Consider the following 15,858-nt stretch of genomic DNA (forward strand, 5'->3'; position numbering starts at 1 on the left):
GAATAGAAATTCCAAAAGATTACCAAACGTGGTTCTAAGCCGAGAAAAAATACGATTACGAAAGAAGTTTACGTATGGTCGAGTCGTTTCGTATGGTCTGCCGATGTTTCATGGTCGTGTACCTTTAGCGTGGCTGGCAAAGCCACGGTAAAAGTGTAACAACCTCGACCTTGAGGTTTCTCCACGCGATATCCTTCCTCACCCTTTGCGTCCTTCGGAAGTTCAATCAACTATCGCGTCATTGCATTAAAACCAGTTGTAGAATCGTTTCATTAACTCGTCTCCCTACCTGTGCTTTTAACGTTTCGATCGACCTTGGTGCGCTTTCATCGGTCGTTTCAGGGTTCACGCGTGACGCAAAAGCCAGGAAATAGATACCACCCGAAGACAGAGACTCGGAGCCTGGGCCTCTGCCATATAACGTTTTTTTTCTACGCTTTGGAACATTCTAAACTTGAGATCCGCGCGAGAATTCCAGAAACGCGGTTCCATATGGTCGTGTTTATGCCACGAGGGAACTGAAAAACCGTCCTCGAAATCCGCGGCAGGTTCCCCCGAACACGTGAAATGAATAATTCATTTTCGTCGCCGAGCCATCGTTGCACACCGCAACGAATGACGTTTGAATGACTAACTGCAACGAGAGATTCCTCGTAATTCTATCTTCCCTTTCTGCTCGTCCGCTCATCGAAATCTCCGGCATTGTGACTGTAGGTACAAAACAAAAATGAGAAAAGAAGAAAAAAACAAAGTTATTCGGTCGACCGTACCGGGATCGACATTTATATTACAATGTACGATCAGAATGACCGAGTATTATAGGCGATATTCGCTCGAAATTCTTTCTCTGCTTCTAAGAAGACGTTACCAAGTCTGCATCGAAATTGCACAATTTCTTAACCGTTTTATGGTGACCGATCGTATATACCAAACACGTTTGGCGCTACGCGTTTGTCGCCATATATGACCCTCTGTAACAAACGATCAACTAAAATTGTCCACTGCGGTTGTCCCTTTGTGCTTCGTCGTGCTCTGCTTTTTATTAGGTATAATTTCTCTTTCCCATCAACGTAATTATCATCTCAAATATTTATTCTTATTCTCCATTGTCCATTCTTTCCCTTATCTCCTTTCCTTCTATTTTATTTCATCGATTCTCGTGTCGCTTTCAACTTTTATTTCCCTTCTCCCTTCTCTTTTTCTCTCATTTCGCAATATACGCATTGTTATTTCTTTTCCTTTCGATAATTAAAATCTTCGCACAATCGAAAAATCTCGTGGATTGCGGATAAGCGATTATATAAGCGTACTCTGTGCGCGAATTAGAAATTGGGTGAACAAAACTGTACGGTCGAAGTAAAATTAGAATGTGATTTGAACGATTGCGATTGGTACGGTCCATTCGCAGCATATCTTGTCTACGAAACAAAAAAAAAAAAAAAAATGAAAAAGAAAATAAAAGATAAAAATTCGCGACTCAAGTTTCTGAGCGAAATCAAAAGATTCAGGCATCGCGGTCAGTGAAAGTTAACGATGTTGCTAAAGAAGTCGAATGATTAATCTACTCGATTTATCGTCACTGACGAGAACCGTGCGAAATCCGTTTCGTTAATAGCTCTTCTTCTCGACACGGAAAATTTCTCGATTTTTGGTGCGCGCTCGAAGGAACACCTCTGCTCGCTTAACGCGAAATACGCGCGCAATCCTGAATTTCTCGAGAGGAGAGTTTTGCGCAAGGTCGTGTTTGCGCAATCTCTAGGTAAGGTATCTGCGCAAAATGTATCCACGTCGTCGTTCTAACACCTTCGCGAAATTTTCCTATCGGCGTTGCTGGAACTCGAGGCGTTAACAAGGGACGCTATTTTTAAATAGAATTTTATAATAAAGGCACGTAGTTGCGTCAAATTAAATTTGGAAACCGTTTCGTTGCGTACGGTTCACGAGGGTGAAACGAAAAACATTTTACATTAGAAAACTCCGATACGATCGTTGCCTTCGAACGATATTTCTCATCTCGAACGACATCGGTTAATCGAATTAGTTTAGCAGAATTGTTACTCTGAACCTGAATGAACGAGAGACAAGAAAAGTACAATTCCAATGGGAGATCAATGTCGTAGAATAATAAATACGTATTTTTGTCGTCGTATTTTTGTAGATGTCATTTGCGTCAATCCATACCCCAACGGGACGAAGAGTGTTATTACTTATTCATCACGTCATCGAATCGTTTTTGTTAATTTACTTTACTTTGCCTGTTTCTATGTCCATTATGTACACCGGCTTCGAAACGCAGTTACATCTTGTTCCTCGTTTGTTTACACCGAAAGTACATATTGACGAACTTATTAAATCGTAATTATTACCTCGGAGCATCTGTTGTTTTGTATTCTCATTTCCTCGTAATTTACACATACATCAGCGTATTTTTAGCAAACGAGCACGATTTCTTACACCGCGTACGATAGCGATTCTTTTTCTTCCCCGTTTTCATTGCAAACGTTCACGCGCGTATTGTTATTATTGTTTTCTTTTTGTACCGTTGATCCGAAATATTTACGAGACGGTAAATGAAAATTCGAACGCGGTTGCAAAACGTTTGCCAACTCGGTAGAAATTTCCTCTTACACGTGCGCGCGCTCGACGAATGATAAACGAACCGTGACAGTGGACCGGACAAATATTAAGGAATCTAGCACCTGTTCGACGATGACCTTGTCCACGTGTAACGCGTTATTGAATCAAATATTGTCTCAGTGTAATTACTGTACCAATTGCGCAGTGCTCCCGAATTTTTTCGCGCCTAATGCGAGCCGTAAGCTCGAAAAGGAAGTATCGACACGGCTGAAGGTGAGAAAAACGAAGAGTGGCGTGAAATCGTTACGTTTAGGTGGGAGAACGAGACAAAGAAGGAAATGTACCGTCAAAAGGAAGGGGAAAGGATTTGTTTAATTTTCAGTATATAAGGGGAACTGTTGTGGAAATGTACGAGCAACCAGAGGATATCGATTATCGTATTACGCTTTCAAATCCATGTACATTAATTATTCACATATATGCACATATTTACACGCGTGAACTATTAACACGATTACGAAATTTAACGAATAAAAATTAACCCGAGAATATTACCGATGCTGGAAACCTTTATACGAGTAATTCACGAATATCGTGTTACGTGAATTAAAGCAAATTTACCTTTAAAATATTCGACATTGAACTCGAATACTGTTTTCAATCGGTGTGGAAAGAAATCAATATAGGTATAAAATAATGTGAAAATGGACGCACACGAGTCACCAGCGAGCGTACAATTGAACGTTGCGATACGAAAGAGGACGATCAGGAAATTGAAAGGTAGCGCGATAATTTCTTTGTGTTTTCTACTACATTCCAGGATCGTTTATGTAACCCTGGGTTCGATAAACGATGTTTCCACTAATTTGGCAGGAACAACGTTCAAGGACTTTGTCTCGATGTTAAACGCGTAGGCAGACCACGAGGAGAAGAACTAAAGCAAAAAAGGAAAAAAAAAAAAGAGAAAAAAAACAAGAACGAGGCGAGCGGCAGGAGCCGTTGGCTCTTTCCTGTTTCTCCTTAATAAATTCGTGTCTGATCACCGACGTTGGTGATCGTCCCTGAGATATTCCTCCATGCTTAAGATTCCTTCGCAAGGTCTAAATTTTGGGAAATCGTAGATTCTCGCGTAGAGAATTTACGCGCGTATTTATTCGCAAGCTCGATTAATTTAATAATAATTTATCAATTGATTAATTAATTAACGCTTACCTGCATGTTCGTCAAGTATCTGGTGGAACCGATTCACGTACTGCATTACAATCGACATTGTTCTTCGTCTTTGTACTCTCTGAGGGCGTCTTTACGAGATCTTCGCGACGTCGGAATCAAGGGCGCAGATTTCCACGGCCAGATTTCCGAGTTCCTGGAAAAATCAACAACGCGAGGATTATATCGCGAAAAGCATCTAGGAACGGACACCGATCCGAAAAAGTAAACAATCCGTACTTCGTTATTCGTTCTCGATGCACAGATTCTTCCAGAGACGCGAAGAAAATGTACTCAGTTTTTTTTTCATGCTTGTCGACTAACAATCGTCTTCTATTGATCGTTACGTCGTTTCGTTAGGTATGAAGATTCACTGTTGTAAATTAATAACTCAACGTGACTATGATTTTTACCGCGATCGATTTCCAATCGTTTAGAAACGGTCATTGGAACGTTACTGGCAATACAGTTTTTCCGTTACGTGCAATGTCGTTCTCGTCTGTGTATGAACGGCTCGTTAAAACGAGATTAATCGACGAGAACGATGAACGAGGTTTATGTTAACGTTATCTCGACACATTAACTCGGTGGTCGAAAAACGTCTCGACGCAACTGTCGTCTAAGAGTTATCGATAAGCCTTTGATAAGCTTCGGTGTAATATTAAGTACGAGACGAGTCGAAGTAATCTGACGCAACCGGGACAAGAGCGATTGTTCGTTTATTTACACAAAGATCTTTATCTTTGTTCGTATCGAGGCATTTGTATAAGAACTTACACTTTTTTTTAAATCGTTCGTATAGATTTTTAATTACACTTTTGTATATCGTTCGCGTAGATTTTTAATTATCCTTTCTTGCATAGATTTTTAATTACACTTTCGAAAATCGTTCGCGTAGATTCTTAGTTACTCTTTCTTAAATCGTTCGCGTAGATTTTTAATTACTCCTTTTTAAATCGTTCGCATAGGTTTTTGATCGCTCTTTCTTAAATCGTATAGGTTTTTAATTACTCTTTCTTAAATCGTGTAGGTTTTCAGTTACTCTTTCTTAAATCGTTCGCGTAGATTTTTAGTTACTCCTTTTTAAATCGTTCGCGTAGGTTTTTGATCGCTCTTTCTTAAATCGTATAGGTTTTTAATTACTCTTTCTTAAATCGTATAGGTTTTTAATTACTCTTTCTTAAATCGTATAGGTTTTTAATTACTCTTTCTTAAATCGCGTAGGTTTTTAGTTACTCTTTCTTAAATCGTTGGCGTAGGTTTGTGATTACTCTTTCTTGAATCGTCCTCGTCGAATTTGCGTTCGAGAAGCTAGCCGTAGAGATCGAACGTGGCTTTCCTAAAATTCGTACGAGCGTGGATTTTGATCGTCGAGCCACGTAAAATCGGAGACATCGGGAAACCTGAACCATGGTGGTCTCCCGGAGTTCAGAGGCACACCCGCCTCGGCCGGCAACGAACTTCTTTTGTTACGCGCGCGAACGAGGGCGTATTACTTAACGTCCGCGTAAAACTTCGTCGGCCGGTTACATAAATGACGGCCGTTTGTGTCGCGATTTTCGGCATCGGCATTGAATTAGAAGTGATTTCGCGCGGACGGCCAGGATCGTCCCGAAATTCACCGCGTGCTTTCGCTTACGAAATCGGGCACATTATTTTTTGTTATGGATTACACGCCGCGATCGGACGAGACTCGCGCAATTCACGGGCCGACCATGAATCGCCACGGCCTTGAACCACTGCGCCAAACACGCCTCTACCACTTCCAACGTCGATCGGTCAAATTTCACCCGCGATCGGAGCCACGACTACCGATCTCGGCCGAACACGAGCCTCCCGACGTCGTCCAAGTGGAAAATTATACACCTCCTTCCAAAATACATTCCAACGTAAAAGTTAATCGCACAATTCGAAAATAAATTGACTCGTCGACGAGTCCAACAGCGATTTATCTCTTTGATATTTAGGACCAAGTCGAAGGCCTTCTTCGAGAATCGATTAAGCGGTTTCTTAACTAAAAGCGTAGCCGCTCGAAGAATTCGTAAATTGCGAACGAATCGTACAATCTTTGACAGTTAATGAGGAGTTATTTAAATCGCTCTCCGAAACACCGAGGTGTTACTTAGTCTTGAGCGATGCGACCGATTTAAACGATCTGGGAAACGCGACAAGTTATTCTCAAATTTAAATCGAGGCGATTAATTTTTCGAAAGGTATTCGTCGGTTTTGTTACGAATTATTCAAAATACATTTCTCACAATGACATCCACGGTTTGCAACCAGGGAAGGGGAAAAATGAATTTGTATTTTTTCATCGTACAATTGGAATTGTAATTTTCGATCAACGAGCGACGGACAAACGGTCGTTCGTCTTGAATTTATTTTTCGAAACTTTTGTCTAGAATCGCGACGAAGCGATTTCTCGAAGGGCAATTAAAATGTACTGTCGCTCGTAGCGCACGGCTAATGATACATTCTACGTGAGTAAATCTAAAACGAGCATGACCATAAACGGGGCTTAGATAGAAGAAATACCACCTTGATTCGTTAAATGGTATTATTAACAACGTTTATGGGTATAGAAAAAGATGGAATACTTTAAGGACAAAGTCTGCATCGCGTGTCTTCTTAAAGAGTGACTGGTTTTTATTACAGAACCTCTTAACGATCGCACCTTCATTTTTTTCGAGGTAGTTTTATATAAATAGATAGCTAATTATCGGAGAGAGGCGGAGTTTGGGGGCGTTGAGCGACAACTGTCGATCAAAAGTACATATAATTAGACTTTCGTTACATATGTAGTTAGTCAAAGTTACTTCCTCGGACGTACCAGTAGTTGTTAAAAGAAATTTGGTTAACGACTTTTACCTTGAAACCGACCGACTATTCCTAATCGACGTAATTGTGTAGACCATACGTGTAGGTTGATTGTAGGTTGACTTATATCTGACATGCTCAGCCATTCGAAGCTATTTACAAACATAACGAGCCGACAATAATGAATTCATCGAATTAATCCACAGGTACGGTAAACGTTATCTCATATTAACGAAGATTTCTCGCTGGATACAATAGTGCGCAAAGTTATCGAAAATAACGAAATTTTGCTACGACGATTTTCAAAGAATTTCTCTAATTCTCTTTGAAAAATCTTCAACTTCTACGTAAAAGTACTATACACGTACCGTGAGAGCCCACACTGTGATACATCGAACCTTTAACAAATATTTTGCACCAACTTCTGACTATTCCTGGAATTCATCTCCTATTAATAATATTATCATCACCATTATTGCTAACGTTCGTATTGCCGTTTTGGCTTGGATTGTTTTATCAAATTTGTGCTACCGCTGTCACTGTGTTATTTTATATCCGAAAGAGTATTTCTATACCGACAGTTTTCAAAAAGCGATTCTTCATCGACCGAAGTTGTTACTGAACTATTAACCTTGAAATAATTGGCACTCGTCGCATCCTGCATTTTCAATAACGGTTACGACAGTGTTTTACAATTAATGGAAGTCCTCAATTTACGAATTGGGCCAAATGCTGCAAATTTATGCTGAGAATTGAACGTGCAGCGATTTCGTGCGGTTAACGTAAAGGCTACAAGGAACTCGAAAGAGATAAAAATTGCATTCAGGAACGTATCGATACAATTAACGTAAAGATTTTTGCGATTGAACGCGATGAAAAGTACAACCGAAACTTTAGATCTTTCTCTTCGACATTCTCCAAGGATTTCTCGATTCAGGTACGTACGAAACGAACGTTCTCTAAACATCGCTCAAAAAAATATCCGTCACGCGCAATAGTGACATAATTCAATATCGATAAAGTATTCGCCTCTTTTTATTTAAACAAGTTGTTCTCCTTCCTTAAAGCAATCAGCCTTGTACACCGCCCAGGCGTGCTCGTTGAAACAAGGTCTCGCTCCTGGCGATCTACGACCCGCTGCATATTACCAATTACATTTCCAACTATTGAAAAATATTTCTAAATGTCTATTCTCTCAACGAGAATAAACATCGAAACACACCCTCTCCTCCTATCCGTGTAACGCACAATTGTCCACTTACCCCTCCTACAGTATTCGATTTTCACTTTAAACGAAACACACGAACACACGAACACCGATCACCGTGGTTGTACAATAGTTTTACAAAATACTTTTGCATTTACATCGATTAGAAATAACAGCTGCAACGTATTTCGTTTAAATACGTATACAAATTGGGCGTTATCGAACCGATTAGGTCGACGCTCGCAACGAATATTACATCCTAGCTTACGCGCTGCCGGTATAACAATAGTATACACGTTCTAGCTGTGGAAAGCCTTCTCTAGTTTTTCGAAGACGTTCGTAATTATCCAAGCGTTAATTTCTCCGATTTTCTTTTCGGTGACCGTTAAGTCGATATCGTCGAGCAAGTTCCCGCTATCGGGTTCTCGGTAGGTGGAAAGGCCCGTCGTTTCCGTCGAGTGATTTCCTCACCGTCGACCCGGAGGACACGGAAGAAAAACGACGCCGGTTAATTGTTTATTTCAATGCCGCGGATGCCGCCGGCGGCGATTAATCGTGTCCCTGAACACACACGCGGGCCAATGTGCACGTACACACGTCCGCTCGGCGCATTGGTCAGCTGAACGGACGCGGTTTGGTAACCCGTTGAATTTCGCTTTCAATACAACTCAACCGACGAGAGAATTCTCGTCAAGGCCAATCGACAACGGACTTGAATGGGTGTCGTCATTTATCATCGGTCAGCCGGTCGCCGATTCGTACACGGACGCTCGGAGACTGTAAGGCCACCTATCGACTCCTCTATCTTGTCCTTTCACCGATCGATACAAGTGGGGAACAAAAAAAAACAGGGATCAAGATCCTATTCAGGCAACCATTCGGGATCGCGGCACCTGGACCGAGAACAACCGAGAACGAGAAACACCAACGGTGGAACTTGCATCGATACGAGCAAACGTGGTTCTCTTTCGTTGAACTATCACCGAAAGTATCTTCCGGTTCTCCGATTCTATCGCTTTTTTTGGTTTTTACGGTTACTAGCGGTGATACCGAGCACGTGGAGTACCGAAAATTATCAGCACGCCGGTTACGATACGCATCGAGAAACACCAACGGTGGAACTTGCATCGATACGAGCAAACGTGGATCTCTTTCGTCGAACGATTACAGAAAGTATCTTCCGGTGCTCCGATTCTATTGTTTTTTTTTTAGTTTTTACGTGTCTAGCGGTGATACCGAGCACGTGGAGTACCGAAAGTTATCGGCACGTTAGTTACGATACGCGTTGTTAATCGAGTTTTTGCACGGTGCAGAAGTATGTAATCATCCCTTGGTAACGATTTATGTAAAGTATAGAGTCGTTCAATGAACGTAGGATAACGAGTGCAACGTATAAATGTATCGACCACGTAACGTACCTTCTCTATATCGGAACAGCGATCGGTTTTCTCAAGATTACGAGATAGTTGAATTTACGATAAAACGGGCGAACCATTCATCGATACGTACACTGCTGCATCATTCAGGAAAAGTATACTGCGATACACTGAATATTAAGTGTCGATTTAATTCGATCGAGAACAGTAAATGAAAGAGATCGTTGGAATCGTTCGTGCAATTAATGCACGGGAACGAAAAAAAAATAGAGCGTGCAGTTGCAGAACAGTATAGAGCAGGTATTTGAATACTGAAATTCATGTTGTGAGATTATGTTTCACAGAAGTCATTTGTATGATAAAGATTACAATCGCTGTGAACACCTATTTTGTCAATATTGATTCTCGATCTTGTTTCACGTGCTCTTTTTAGTTACTTTAAATATTTGAATATCGAAATTCATGTTATGAGATTATGTTTCACAGAAGTCATTAGTATGATAAAGATTACAATCGCTGTGAACACCTATTTTGTCAATATTGATTCTCGATCCTGATTCACGTGCCCTTTAGTTACTTTATATATTTGCGTACGTAAGTACACTTCAATTTTTGACTTCGCGATATTAATACAAATTTACATAAGTAACTCGATTCTCGTCTGTTTAATGTTTGTGTCATTTTTAAATATACGAGCACTTATATCGAAGAGAAGCCAGATCCAAGGTTGAAATGTTTATTTCTAAGAAACGATACACGAAGACCGAGCACGTTCGTACTTCGTTTGGTCTTTCAACTTCGGTTTGCTTCTATTTTTTCGTGGTTGCCGAAGTACTTTCACCTTTTTTCAACCGTTAATGCTTTCTACCTATTCCCCCAATGAGATCGCTATCCGGTTCCTTTTATTATTCGTATCGCAACAAGTGCACGTGCTCGTTAACGATATCTTTGGGAACTAACAACCTCGAACGTTCGAAGAATAGGTCGATAGGTCTCGGTTCGTCCTTTTCGATGATACGTGTTCCTCGAAACGACCTTACGATAATCGACGTGCCACCGAATCCTGTTCAAATTCCATCGTGCACCTAGGGTACAGAGATCGGACCAAGTCGACGTAAATTCTTACCGAAAAACTTCGAACGAAGATCGAAAGACAAATTTCGATCGTTTGCTCGTTGAATAAAAATTCAAATTACATTGGATTATTCCTCAAATCGTTTCGTTTCTTTTGGTGAAAATGAACCGGATTTTTCCAGAATGTACAAACATTTTATTAAATCATGTACTCTCCATTTTGGAAAACGAATAAAATCACTTTCCGAACAACCGAATAGAAATTGATCTCCGAGGACCGATCACAAATTCCGATCGAATAAATACATCGGTTTCGCGTTACCGTAAGAAAATTTAGTGCATATCTGCTCGATGGGTTACCGATTATTCGTGGCAAGTGTAACCACCGTCGGGTAGCATAGAAATCCAAGAGAGACGGTCGCCGAGCGACTCGATTCGTTGGTCCGCGATGGATCGCGATCGCGTCTCGTTCGCTTGCAAAACGAAAAGTCGAAAACGCGCCGAGCAAGCGAAATACCTCGGGAATAAGTTGCGAAAACTGTATACATTATAATGGGCCGGGCGCAGAAAACGGGCCAGCGCTGGTGTGTCTCTGTGTACGTTACGCAAGGAAGAATCGCCCGCTCGCTCGCTCGCTCGTGTCCGCGTCGAAGCTTTGTGTCTCGACACTGGAATCGTCATTAACGATAGGATGAACAAACTACTGACCTCAATACGCGCGGGCTAAATGTTTCGATTCACTGGCAACAACCACGCCAAGCAACGCACAACACCGTCGCGAATTAATACGCCGCGATGGATCCCGAAAAAATTCATCGATACACTCTCGATGATGCTCGACTTATCTCAGATGCAGTTTCGCGGAACAACGCTCGCTTGCCACCGGATTGAAGCTTTACGTCCTAATTGAAAGAAAAGACACCAGTTTTCATGTACGATATATTTTTTTACATTTATTTTTTATTCCATCTGTTTCTCTCCATTTGAACGATAAGTTATTGTACGATTAGATCGAAAATCTGGCTATATTTTGTACGATTCGAACTCAAGGATGGTCGAGGATTGGACGATTTTACGTATCGTGTAATTATTGGGTCGTTCGGAAGAATTATTAGTTTGTTCTCCAAAATGGAGAATATATAATTTGAATTTGAATATGAATTTTAAAAATGTTTGTACAGTTGACAAAAATCGTGTTTCATTTTCACCAAAGAAACGAAATGATTTTTCGAACAACCGGATAGACTTTCGATCATGTTTGAGAGCGGAAGATCTTCGAGCGGTGGACATGCGGTAGCGTTAAGTTTGAAGATGTTCGAAATTTCTGTTTCTCATCGCATCGAAGGATTCCAAAAAGAACGTCGATTACTCTCGATGCAGTGTGTCGACCGTCTGGTTCGAAAGTGTCAACAATCGATAATTATCCGATAAACGATCGCGTGTACTCCTCATCGGAAGATTATCAGGAGCTGGCGCGCAAACCGAGAATTCAGAGCTCGTGAGGAGCACGATGGATTCTGAAGCGCGATTATCGAGATTAGCTCGAGACGTGCTCGCGATTTTGTTCAACAACGTTTGGACGAATTAACGCGATCGATAACGACGTAAGCGTTGTGTCAACGTTTCAAAATAATTGCACAACACCTCGTGGCCCGTCACAGGGAACTGTTAATTGTTGGGTGTCGAATCCCGTCAAGGTTGAAAACTGTAAGTCGCGAGCAAATAACCCGAACGAGCCACGGCTCGGTTTTTCGAGCCAGAGATCGATGACGATCGAGAGACGAAATTGTAATCGTCGCAGTGCCCTCGCGTAGGCACGTTCAGCGATAAAATGTTCGTTGTTTCGTCTCGAATCGAGGGAAACTCGATTTCCTGCCCGTTGGTAAAACGAAAGCTTCGCGAGCGGCTCGTTAACGGTGAGTTTCTCAACTGTTTTTCCGTGAATTTATTCACCATCCGTGGCTCTTGTTTTCGGTGATCGCCGCGCGAGATACTCATCGACGTTACGAAAGCTCGAAGAATCGCGCACGATGGAATGTTGCGGTTCGCCGCGCGGAATCGATACAGGAATTTGCTTTCTGCGGTAACAACGAGACTCCTAATAATTCAAGCGGATTATTTTCGGTCACGAACGCGATTCCAAGGCATCTTTTCCTCCTCGGGTTCGTAAACAATTCCGCTCGTTAGCGGATATCCAAGATCGCATGAAATAATCACAAGTGTGTAACCTTCCGAGGAAAAGAGAACGGAACAAAGATTGTGCCGCGCGTGTTGGTCAAGTTAGGCGAGACACGATTCATATGCAATTCAAACGAGAGATAAGACGTACACGGGTGAAATTAAACACGACCTCTCGCCCCTATGGTTTAATAGTCTACGCGCGTTAATTGGTTAACGTCTCCGCGGTAAACGTTGCAAATTTCGATCTTTCGTCGATAACGTCACCGCGAACGAATTAATTAGTTCCACGTGGTTGTCCGCGGCGAGGATCTCGACGAGAAGATCGCTTTGAACGCGCGCGCGAGGAAAACCCGCGATTTCGAGTCTCGCGAAAGCTTTTGCACCGCTATGAGATCACTGTTCATAATTCTCAGTGACACAATCGGTATTTATACCGACAAGTTATCCACAATGCGGCCAACGCATAATGATATTGCGTACGAGATTACGGGCAAGCGGTAAATGACGAAAGAGCCGAGATCGATCATTTTCAATCGATTTCCAAGGTACGGTAAACGCGCGACAAGGTTCGACGATCACGCGTCTCTCGGAAATTGAAAATTGTTTAAACAGCCGCATCGTTCGATGATTGTACAAACATTTCGAGAAAAGTTGTGAATTTTCAGTGCGCGCAACGTTGCTCAGGCCTCGTTTAAAATGTATTTACATTGCGTAGTTTCCTACATATTGCATCCTATAAGTTATATAACGAGCTCGCGTATTTAAGCACAATAAATACGATCGAAACGACCACTACGACCGATCGTGTCGTGGTTCTCGATTCGACCTTATTTTTAAATCGAGTTAACTTAGTCGACTTCCACGTACCGTCTAAATATTTTAACAGAAATTCAATTTTCCGGTCTCGATTGTATCGTTCACTCCGTCGATAGACGGAACGATCAATTTGAATTTCTCCCGTGGTTTCGAGCATTCTCGTTCGAATGTACTTTGTAGAATAAAATTTATGTACTACCTACATTCCTTTCGTACGTCCACTTCATTTATGCGTTGTTACAAGTTTTACGTACAATCAGCTTTTATGCCTTCAATTATCGAAGAAATCGATAAATATTATTTATACATTCTATTATCGACCTCGCAATATTATAAGTTCGCGGTGTTTGTACGATAGCTGGTGTAGAGGCACATCTTTATTTAACTCGAACTGCACCTAGCGAAGTCTATTCGTACTCCGACATATCTAAATATACTGTCATCACTCGGTCGAACCTTAACGAAATGAGGGAAAGATGATCGAAACCGAATCACGTCACCGCGACGAATCACTCGCGCTCAAAGAGCTACGATTTACCTGGTGCACGAACTTGTACCATTTACACACGGTGTACAATTAACGTTATACAATACCAGAGGCTGATAGTACCGAGCAACCTTATTAGACGACAATTGTTTGCACATGGCACGAGAATGTGTAATTTAGCGATAGAACCGAGTAGGCGGACACGCGAAAAACAAGAAGTCACTTCGAAGGAAAACTTCGATGTTCTACGACGAGTTGCGGAGAACTATTCGAAAATGTAATTCGAAGTTCATTGAAATGTAGGATTTTAAAATAATAGCGTTGGATAACGCGTTCTTTTTGTTAAAACTTCCGATTAGATTTCGATGAAATTTTACTTCGCGTATCGGTGCAGACTTCCTGAGAATCGAGTCCAAGAATTTGTCGTGTCGCCTTCGATGGAACTCCAGTCTAACCGGTACACGATTCGTAAAAGTATCTCTCGCGCGCGACATTAGGCCGAGAAACAGTCACGTGGAGCATTGAAATTTGCGGCGCGTTAATTCGGGAGACAAGGACTTGGGAACAGTTCGAGGCCCCCGAATCTCTACTGGAACATATCCAATCCGAGACTGACGATCGTCGAAGCGTTTGTTTCGGTTTGACTCGATCCTTGATATTCGTCACGGTTAGCGATGGATTTGAGCAGACTTCAACCATCGAGAATATATAAAAAAAAACTCGTTGGACGTCCGTGCAGCTACGAGTCGAGAAGTTCTTCGTCAATTACTCGTAGAAAAAAAAAAGTGTAATTTAAACGTTCCCAGACATTGCGAAAAACAATGTGATAAATCGGTCGGACAGGTGTCGAGCATTAGTTAAGATTTGTTTGCCCATCCTGATGATTACCGTATGTACAGAGTATTGAATAAACATGAGGCAAAAAATTGAGTTGTCTGGAACTATAAACAATAACAGGAAGAGCTTAAAAACTATAATCGCCATCGGTCGTCACTTGTTACAGATTCATGAAATACTTTTTATTTTACCACGTTACGTAAATGTCCGATATATCTTCCGATTCTTTTTATTCAAGAACAGACTATGTTTTTTCGTAGAACTATCGTGCACGTAGCACGATCGGAGGAACTCTTCGACTCTGCAAGAATTTTCCTAAACTTTCCACTCGCTAACAGGATACGATCCATCAAGTATCGAAGCTACGTAAATTTTTAAAGCAAACTTTAATTTTTCCCCGAAGAGCTTGTCGTTTTCGAACGAATCGGTATTTTTAAAAATCCACTCGCGCAACGATAAACGATTCGTCCACTTTCTAAAAATTCTAATAATTGTAAAGCGGTAAAGGTAACACGATACGAGGATATTCATATATTCCGTATACTCGAGTATCGATGTTCTTTCGCGATAATTGGCGAAAATATTCTCCAAAGTATGTACTTTTAACAAATGTACGAAACTTTTCCATTGGACGTTCCGTGTTGCGGGAAAAAATTCTCAAATATCGAGATTCTTCTACTCTACAGGATGGTGTACTTTGTTGAGCTAGACCATCGCGATGGTCCACAGAGGAATCCAGGCAGTTCCACTCATGGACACCTCGCGAAAGACAACGAGAAGGTATGTTCTTTTAACAAATGTACAAAACTTTTCCATTGGACGTTCCGTGTCGCGGGAAAAAATTCTCAAATATCGAGATTTTTCTAGTCGCGGGGAAAAATTCTCAAATACCAAGATTTTTCTAGTCACGGGAAAAAATTCTCAAATATCGAGATTTTTCTAGTCACGGGAAAAATTCTCAAATATTAAGATTTTTCTAGTTGCGGGAAAAATTCTCAAATATTAAGATTTTTCTAGTCGCGGGAATAAATTCTCAAATATTAAGATTTTTCTAGTCACGGGAAAAAATTCTCAAATATCGAGATTTTTCTAGTCACGAGAAAGAATGTTCAAATATTAAGATTTTGCTAGTCGCGGGAAAAAATTCTCAAATATTAAGATTATTCTAGTCACGGGAAAAAATTCTCAAATATCGAGATTTTTCTAGTCGCGGGGAAAAATTCTCAAATACCGAGATTTTTCTACTCCGTTGATCGATGATCCACAGAGGAATCCAC

At 41.2% G+C, this 15,858-nt stretch overlaps 1 protein-coding gene across 5 annotated transcripts in view; it reads right to left on the reverse strand.

Moving 5' to 3' along the window:
- LOC143144674 (very long chain fatty acid elongase AAEL008004) overlaps positions 1–15,858 on the reverse strand; it is a 67,898-nt gene that overhangs the window by 12,763 nt on the left and 39,277 nt on the right. For all 5 annotated transcript variants that reach the window (XM_076307318.1, XM_076307319.1, XM_076307317.1 and 2 more), the window contains exon 2: positions 3,790–3,943. In XM_076307318.1, coding sequence (XP_076163433.1) covers positions 3,790–3,847 — 58 coding nt within the window. In that variant the 5' untranslated portion in view covers positions 3,848–3,943. The remainder of the gene's footprint in view (positions 1–3,789; positions 3,944–15,858) is intronic.

The sequence above is a fragment of the Ptiloglossa arizonensis genome, chromosome 3, assembly GCF_051014685.1.
Source record: "Ptiloglossa arizonensis isolate GNS036 chromosome 3, iyPtiAriz1_principal, whole genome shotgun sequence".
Classification (NCBI taxonomy): domain Eukaryota; kingdom Metazoa; phylum Arthropoda; class Insecta; order Hymenoptera; family Colletidae; genus Ptiloglossa; species Ptiloglossa arizonensis.